General features: G+C 39.4%; 1 protein-coding gene across 1 annotated transcript; it reads right to left on the reverse strand.

Moving 5' to 3' along the window:
• Positions 1 to 1,504: 1,504 nt before the first annotated feature.
• adra1d (adrenoceptor alpha 1D) lies at positions 1,505 to 9,437 on the reverse strand. The gene is made up of 2 exons (XM_008298523.1): positions 8,486 to 9,437; positions 1,505 to 2,975 (listed from the first exon to the last, which is right to left on the reverse strand). Exons 1-2 carry the CDS (start codon positions 9,435 to 9,437, stop codon positions 2,425 to 2,427), a joined length of 1,503 nt encoding a protein of 500 aa, XP_008296745.1. The 3' UTR covers positions 1,505 to 2,424.
• Between the last annotated feature and the right edge of the window lie 312 nt (positions 9,438 to 9,749).

Consider the following 9,749-nt stretch of genomic DNA (forward strand, 5'->3'; position numbering starts at 1 on the left):
GCTTTTGAAGAAACTCAAAGACGCTTTACACACACACAATTAGTCTTTTTAGAACTGAGATTTTGTTCTCACCCACATGTTCTACTTTTTCTGTCTTTAATCTATTCTCAGAATCTCATTTGCAGTGCTATTCTAGCCGTTTTTCTTTTTTTTTTTCTTCTTCTTCTTCCTGTGAATCAGCACACTGGTTATTTGTTTGCTCCTTTATCGCCAGTCTTAGTTTTTGCTCCTGAATGTTGAACATTAATATCAGAAATGCAGAAACATAAAGGCAGACTAATTTTAACTAAAAAGCTAAAAGGTTTAGCTTAAAGGCAGAGAAGTCAGCCAATTTGGCTATCTCAACAGAGCTGAAGGCTGCGTTTCCATGGGAACAAACAATCACATCTGCTGACAGCTGACAAAAAGAAGAAAACATGACTCAGTTTGAGGTTTAACATTGCTGTAAAGTGAGTAATGAAAAAGGAAAGAGTTTTTGGAAACCCTTCTTGAAGGTATATATTATATTCTGCAATTGCCTCAGTGTTCTTGTAACTTGTAACCTAATCCTCCAAGGCTCTTAGACACCCAGCACCCGGAGCACATAGCAAATTAGTCCTCCTCAAGATAGTCGAGGACCAGACAGCTTTGAAATTTATGAACTTGAATGTCTAGCTGAAGTCTACTTATTAGATCTGAGCCATAGTCAAAGTGGCATCTTTGTTAAACCAGTATCAGCACTGGCAGTATAACAATTAGGAGTCAAGGCAGCGCCTGGTTCTGTTGTTTTGTGAAACTGCAAACTGTGAAAGCATAATCAACACATTACAGTGGGAGCTTGTGGCTTTTATGATGGGTTAGAAAATGGCTTCGGAAGAGTTATATTGTAATTTCACATTCTTTTTTTGACAAATATATTTCTGAGGTACAGATTTTATTTTGTCTTGTTTATTTTTGTGTGTATGTATACTCAATAATCTGATTTTTTTTTTGAGAATACAACACTAGCAATAATTTGTGATTTAATTTCTTTCATGTTTCCCTCCTTTGTGGTTCCATAAAATCTAAAGCTAAGAGCTATTCTTCTCACATGGATTGACTTCTTTCATGTATTAGTTTTGGAGATGGTTATAAATGAATAAAGCAAAAAAATTTAACTGTTTAACCCCCCCTCCTGGATCAAGAACAGATTTGGGTAAACCCACAGTAGAGCTAAGCAAACAACGGGAAGCAATCGAGATTTTATAGTCTTGATAGAGAGTCTCTCTCTTTTCTTTCTGTTGCTCTACATTTCCTGCAGCTCCAGCCTTGTGCGAGTGTGTCTGCATGCCACCTTTATTTATTTGTAATTTGCTTTCCAGTCATCTGCTCTATTAAACAAATATTTTTTGTTCTCCTGAAAGCACAAGTCAGACTTGAAGGGTGAAAAGGTGAAGATGGTACAAAGGCCATAGCAATAGTGACACCTTCTGGATGGACAGAAAAACAAAGGCGGCTTTACTGTAAACCTATCTGGAAAACAGAATGACAGTTTTCTTTTCTTTTTATTTTGCTTTTGATCTGACATGAACAAACGTAACATTGAAAGAATACCAAAAAAAGAGCATATTCATTTCACATTAGCGGTCACTTGGCAGTAAAAATTACAGTTAGGTGAGCCAAGTAGACTCAAGTGTACATTTCAGGTTAACTTATGAAATCAACAGAATAAATACTGTGCAGCATCTTTACTCTTTTCTGGCCTCTTATCTTTACAATGCCTTGTCGAAACAAAAAGTAGCAAATAAATGATCATAGTTCATTCTGACATTTTACTTTTTATTAAATCTGGACATTCGAGGAAACAATAAAAATTGCACTTATGACTTTTCTCTCCAAAAACTTCAGGACATTTTTTTTTTTCTTTGAACACTTACATGTGTTTCACTTTTTATTCTTTTGTCTTGTTTTTTTTTTTTTTTGTTTGTTTAATCAGCAATATATCAAATGAAGCCATCACCATTTCTTGGTAGTCGTTGTTAGACAGTGTCAAGTGGCTAATAATTAATGACTGATTTTAAAAAATGTAAAGAAACACACTTTAACAATAATAACGATCCTGGCTTAGGCTGAATGTCTTACCAAAAGACATTACATAAGCCACAGTCTACTGTGTAACATCGATGCAGTGCCTTCAAGCGACAGAAGTGAGTCCAAGGAGTTGGCTGCTGTTGTGTCCACTTCCGAAATGTGGCTTTAGGCAGTTTACAAGAAGTTTCATGTAAATAAACATGATGAAGGGACAGAGATAAAGTTTTCATCCTTTGTGCTGGGATCAAACCACTGTCCTCAGCTTTTATCAAGTTTTGATTCGCAGATATTTCGTGAGCACAAAATTATGCCCTATCACAGTCTTTCTCACATGTTGGTCCAATATGGCCCTTTTATAAATAACTTAAAGATTCTCTAAATGTCAGTCTCTTTCAGGCCATAGCATTCTGCCAGATCATAGAACTGATAACTGCTCTGCTCACAAGAGTTGTAAATCCCCATAGAGACCGTGTCGACCGTCTCTATCCGGCCCACTGCTGGTGCGGTACCCTTCCCCGTCCCTCCTTTGATTTTATTTGACAGATTGTTCACTTTCTCTTTGAGCTGGAAGGAGGACTTCTGCAGCGGTGGAAACAGACTCCATCTCTTGAAACCCAGTGAGCGCCCTTTCCCCTTGTGTAACAAAGAGCTGCCGTAGGATTCGTGCACAATGTAGCCAGGCTTATAGTCTCCCCTCTGATCCCTTGCCATTCCTTTGACAGCCGACCGCCACCTCTGGTCGTAGAAGCGACGCAGGACCCTCCGTTTTTGGTGACACTGGCACCTGAGGAGTCGAGTGAAAGCCCGCTGGAACTCTTTGCTGGAGCAGGGGTAGATTATGGGGTTGATGCAGCTGTTGAAGTATCCCAGCCAAAAGACCACCTTGAACACGGTTTCAGATGGTTTCAGTGCTGGGAAGAAGGAACCTACAGGGAGCAATCGGGATGATTTGTGAGTAAACATACAGTATGTGCACAATGCAATACAAATCTTTTCACATGTGTCCTATCAAGATTACCCGAAGCAAAGCATTAGCACAGTAAGAGAATTTCTACATATATCAGATCATGGTGTTTGGCAATATGATGCTATTTGCCCTCCTGTCCATCTGGGATGTAATCAGGTTAAAAAACATAATAAGAATAATCAGAATTGAACAAAGTTGACCATTTCTTACAGATTTTACAAAAGATGCCACATTGACTGAACCACAAACAATGCTTACATGTGTCCCCAGCTGTATTATAGTTCTATGCTATGTTTAAACATTTATCAGCTCTCTGACAGCAGGATATTATTTTTGCAGTGATTTATTGTGCAGCAGTGGCTGTTTGTTTTATATTTATTAATAGGAGGGAAAGAGTTTCTGACATTTTACGGACAGAAATTAAAAAAAACACAAGCCCCAGTGCAGAGACTTTGTTTCATGACACCTTTGCTTGAACATAGTATGTGATGAAGACACACTTTCTTGTTCCTAATTTATATCTAGAATGACTTTAAGTGATACAGAGTCATCTTACATTAAATGGGCCACATATAGATGTTTGCCATCTCTCAGGGCAAAAGGTGTAACATACATCACGTCATGTAAGATATTTGCCATATTTGAAGGGGTCAGGTCAGACTTTGTGTAGCAGTACCTGAGTCATCAAGGTTTCAAAAATCCCCATTTAATGGATGTACACTGCCTTTGCTTGTGCACAAGCTGATACCAACCCTGTCTTTGTTATTAGGTTTGATGGAAAACCATGCCACGGGCAACCTTTCAATATTCCATTTATCATCTTTACTTAGGGTGGTGAAGCCGAGAAAACTTTTTCTTTTTTCATTTCTTTTTTCTTTTCTTTTTTCTTTTTTAAGCTTTCTTGCATTTGCCATTACACATAGGCAATTTAGAATAAATGAGAACATTAAATTTGTTCCTAATGAAAATTGCTTTCTTTACAGCTCACTTACAACACCGGCTGTTGTTGCTTTGCTCATATCTTTATGCTTGCAATGATGTTTTTGGTTTGACATGCTATGACATGATGTTTTTCATGGGATGTTGCCTCTTCCTATTGCTTTCTCGCTGTTCTTGTCTCCCCAGGCTTTGGATTTGACACAGCGTTGACCACAGGCAACACATCATGGTGCTAATGTCAAGTCTGCACTGCTCCGGCCCAGAAGTCCATTTTCATTTCACTTCTCTTAGTACAACATGGAAACATATGAAATAGCCTCTATGTAATTTTCAGAGTAATGGTTTCATGCTGATGTAAAAACAGCGTGAAACGGCATGCTGTGCACTAACAAATGCAAACAGGAGGCTTGTGCCATTTACCCAAAGACATAAACTGAATCATAAGACAGAGGTCACGCTCGTGTTTGTAACATTTTCAGCAGGAATACGGTGCTTTGTTTGTTTTTTGTGCTACCTGGCTCTTACTCTGCTTTCACTTCTGATAAAAGACTTGATTAAATCAGCTCAAACTCGACACAGTTAAAGGTTAAGATGAATGAAGTAATTAAAGGAAGTGATGTTCTCCATTGATTCTTCTCTCGAAAATGACATCACCTTAGAGGGAGGCAGCGAGTGATTCACCACACTGACGCACAACCACAACACCATGACAACAGGTCATATTTTTTATGGTTTGTTTGTTCTACTATCTGAGTCTTTTGTTGTTGTTTTTTAGTTCTAATATCTGCAAGATGATGCCATTTTGAATCCTCTGTGACTTTGATTTATTTATTTTTTTTAAAGTTGGCAAATATCCGAGTACAAATCACAACATTAGGCAACCAATGAATTCTTTGAATGCACACTGAGACCCATCAAGGAGTCTGGGGACTTGTCAGATTTCTCAGACAGCATTTTGTGATGGCTCTTTTGTGTGAGCAGACAGAATCCTGATTCGACCTCCATTACAGAGCTTAGAATATTCTGTCCTTAACATTTAATGTTCTGTGTGAAGGTCAATACTATACTGGTATATCTAGCTTTTTGAAGTTCACACCCCATTCAAGTGCTGTGACAAAGTTCAGTCAATACATACATAACTCCTAGTAAGCATTTATAGTATGACAGACAAATAACACAACAAATTGTACATATTACCGGAGATATCTGACCATTGTTAAAGTATATGGCTGGTGATATTCTGAGGATTCTGTTGACAACTTCCATATAAGGCTAAAACCACCAATTAAATAGCTGTTTTCTCATTACTTCCCTGCTTCCCTATTCTGTCCTTGGCTCTCCATACCAAGTCCACTCGTTCATAATTAAGATTTAAGTATTTCAAAAAGAGGTTGCAGATATATCGATTTCAAAAAAAAAAAAAGGTTGAATCATTTTTCAAAATGAATAATATTTGGCAAACAGCGGTGAATAATAATGTGAGTGAGTACAGCAGCAGAAAAGCAAAACACGTGCATATTCATGGTTAATGTCATGCAGTGCAGCAACAGATACTACTGATGTGTTACTGATGTGCTTAAACTGACTGTGAGCAAATATGGCAAACACAGAAATGAGGTCTATCTTTCTTTACTGACGATAAATCTTGGTTGCAGTAGTTTATTGCTGGTTTGTGTCTTTTCATGGGATTTGTTGGTAACAAGAAAAATCACCCAACTCCATCCACCTCTTGATAAGGAATAAGAAAAATAAAAATGACATCCACCAAGGTAACTTGTATGATTTAAAGACCATACACCTAAATTCCCAGGCAACAATGTCAATCTACTCAGCTGTAGTGGTCACGCATAATTAAAAGGTTTTCACTGACTGTGATGCTCTTCAGCTCAATGCAGCATGCTCTAATGATGCGCTGTGTGAATTTTGTGTCTTCATGCGAAATACAAAGACAGTCAACTGTAGAAAAAACAATACACTGAAACACTGTATGAGTCGTGTGACTTTGTACGAGTTAGATTTATGTCAGCAAGGAAAGGAAAGCATAAAGGAAAAGCATCCAATTATGACACTGGCATCCCATAGGCTAAAATGCTAATTCTATATTCCCTACTCAGTGTGGTTGGGGTTGGCTTTTTACACAGGCAGACAGACAGCATTCAAGGGAAATATGAAAGGCTATTTCTCTTTATTCCATCATTTTTTGGCAATAAATATGACTCTGGTTCACTAATATAAGCAAATGGTTTCAGGGCACTCTCACTGGAGTTTCAGATGAGTCAGACTACTCCATCTAGATTTGCAGCATCACAGAGAAAAGGTCTGATTGGCATAAGAGGTGCTAAAAGTACATGTCTGCCTCTCAGCAAAAGGTTACGCATTAATGATTGTTTGTAGAATGTACCGACATCAATCTGTCTGACTGATCAAGTATCGGCAAGCAGGGATGGGAACTGTGGGCTGTGACTGCTCCACACTCATCGGTTTGTCATTTAGTAAACAAACAGGAACCCTCCACAGGGATGAATTGACAGTGTAGCACTTATTGATCCCTGTGGGGATGTTTTGGTTTAAAATACCTCCTCCAAGGAAGTCAGAGTTCAGGGTCACACTGCAGAAAATCAGGTCTGAAAGAATCCTGCAGGCCAGATGGTTTCCGGCAAGAACCTTAAATTCCTTTAAAAAAAAACAAAAACACCCTACAGTAGATCCATTAAGATACTAGTTAAGCTGATTAGAGTGTTCTTGATGGTCTGTCAGTCTTTATCATGCAAATGAGAGGCCTCTGCCATCTACTGGGAATCATAAATTTTAAAACAATGAGCCAAGATAACATCAGCTCAATTTCTCTGAGATAATTATCCCTGTTGGCTGAACCCTTTTGTTTTCTTTCCAATACTGATTTTTGGTGCCACTGTTTCAGACTTGAGAACCTTGTTGACCTTTTCCTGAAGTTGTAGAGCAGGCTGCATAATGTCACAAAGTCAAATCAATATGCTCATTTTATTAATGCTGATAACAAATCTCTGCTATTAGAGACCTGGTTTGAAGCATTTGCTTGCTATTACCCAAAATGGAATTGATAATGCATGTTATGTAATGTGCACCAACTTACAATTAAAACGAGATTCCTCAATTCTCATTCTTGCCTTTACTCCCTTTTTCATCACAAGAAAAGATAGAGCAGACTTCTGCGAACAAATAAACTTGCCCTTTTCTCTCCCACTGAGTGAGTAAAGTGATTAGTGGCACCAATTTCATTTCTTGCGCCCTCTCTATCCCAGCAGCCTTTGCTCTCATAATTTGATGCTGCGAATTTGGAGGAGCAGCAAGAATGAGAGTGCTGCACCTGATAAGATACAGGCCATTTGTTCAGAATGGCTTTTACAATCAATTAGGTGTAATATATGCAAAATGAAAATTCATGAGAACACCTTTAGTGTGTGTATGTATGTGCTTTTCAGGTGTACAGTGAGTGATATTGCTTTCCTTGACAACTTGCATGCAAGTGAGCAGAGGAATGTTGGTTGTGTTGATAAAGGGCCTTTTCATCCATCTGCAGTGATAAGAGACTGATTATTTCGCTACCTATCAGCCTTGGACATATCCTTACTACCACTGACTATTTAATCTAATTAAATGTGTGAAGGTGTGCAGGTGGTATGCAGTTGTATAACTTTGCAGTGATCTTTCTTTTACACAAATGTAGACCATGAAACAGGACCCATTGCAAGCAAATATGGTGTCTTTATATTACTGTATCAGATTCCTGCTAAAGTAAGTAGCCCATGGGACTGTACTTGGAAGCATATTTAGTTTCAAAGTGCTCATTACAGAAGAATGTCAGTCTATTATGACTGCCCATTAAAAAAAGAAATGGGATTTTAGCCATCTGAAGAAAGAGGCTCCCAGAAAAATTACAGACACGAAAACAAGCCACATTAATGGTCACGTTGCAGTTTTGGCCTTTTCCTGACCAAAACATTTGTTTTTATAACATTACAACAATCTTCATTTTGATCTGTTCCTGGCACACTTCCCAAAATAAACAGGGAATGAAATCCAGTCCGTGCCATTTTCCTGTTTTTGTTATGCCCAGCTCTCACCGTGTGGGCTTTTTGTAGCTGAATTTCTTTTGCTTTAAGTATTGATTTAGTACTGAGTGTGCGTCTGCAGCCAAAATGTTTTGTTGTTAATGGTAGTCTACGCAGGAGTGTAGGAGCTACATAAGCCAAGTGAGACAAATACATGAATTATTCACATTGAACATGAATGAAGTTGCTTGTGAACATTTTGCAAACCGTTTACCAAATCACCAGCGCTGGATTTGACTCATAAATACACCTGACAGCATGAAAAATAAAAATTTACAATAATTTGTGCGTTTAAAGTCTTTAAGAATAGAGAAATTGCAATGTTTCTCCTGTGTGTGCACATTGTTAAGAAAGGGGCACTGGAAATTGGAAAAGACGCACTGGAGCGCACTTTCCTGCTGGCGCGCATCGTAAAGAAATATACAGTCATGAAACATACCCATTGGCAGAAAGAAGAAAAAGGGAAGCCAGCATAGGATGAACATCCCCACGACGATGGCGAGGGTTTTAGCAGCCTTTTTCTCCCTGGAGAACTTCATGAGCCGCACTGACAGCGAACTTCGCAGCGGGTTGTTTTTGCTGCTCTTGGAGCTGCTCGGACGCGCGTCCTCCAGAACGCTGCGACAGTGTATCCGGAGCACCACTTCCACCGACTTGTCTCTCTCCCGTTTGACGCCCGCTTCCAGGCTCTTAGTTGTCCTGCGGGCCACCACGTATACCCTAAAGTACATGATGAGGATGACCATGAGCGGGAGGTAGAAGGAGAAAAGAGAGGAGAAGAGCGCATAGCCCGGCTCCTCCGTGATGCTGCAGATGCTGTCGTCCACCGGCGGCGGTTCCTTCCATCCCAGGAGCGGTCCGACGGAGATGACCGTAGAAGAGACCCACACCAGGAGTAAAATAGCAACAGCTTTCCTCTCTGTCATGATACTGGGGTATTTAAGGCAGTGTTTTACCCCAATGTACCGGTCGATGGAGATGATGCAGAGGCTGAGGATGGATGCGGTGCAGCAGAGCACATCCACCGCTGCCCAGATGTTGCAGAAAACCCGTCCAAACACCCAGCATCCCAGAACCTCCAAAGACGCAGAGAAAGGCAGCACGATGATGCTCAACAGCAGGTCTGCCATGGCCAAGTTGACGATGAAGAAGTTTGTGACGGTCTGTAAATGTTTATTGCAGACCACGGACAGGATGACCAGAATGTTCCCAACAATCGCCACCAGAATAAAAACGGAGAGAAAGATTCCCACTCCGACAACCTGCGAGTCCATTGTGAAGTTTCTGCACGTTGTGATGCTGTCATTTGGAAACATCTGATCTAAAACGGATCCATTGAAAGCTCCATACATCCCATAGTTGCTCTCGTTCCTCAAGTTAGTGTCTGTCATTTTGAAACGCCATAAAGAATAAGTTTAGAGTTAGTTTTCTGTGCAAAGCAGTGAGATTTTTTTTTTTTTCATTTCATTCTGTCTTTCCAGCAAAACAATCAAGCATCTGTCCTGTCCTTTACAACATTTGTTTCAAGTCAAGTGTAGACTATGGGGAAAACAAACATCCAAAAGAGGTAGAAATTGATGTTTTTCAGAAGTCACTCAAAAACTGCTTGGGTTGAAATTCTGGACAATAAAGCAGTAAAACAAATAAGATCAAATTTAAAAAAAAAAAAAAAATGCATTTAGGTCCATTTCAGTGCATTTCTC

The sequence above is a fragment of the Stegastes partitus genome, unplaced genomic scaffold (assembly GCF_000690725.1).
Source record: "Stegastes partitus isolate 25-593 unplaced genomic scaffold, Stegastes_partitus-1.0.2 Scaffold29, whole genome shotgun sequence".
Lineage (NCBI taxonomy): Eukaryota > Metazoa > Chordata > Actinopteri > Pomacentridae > Stegastes > Stegastes partitus.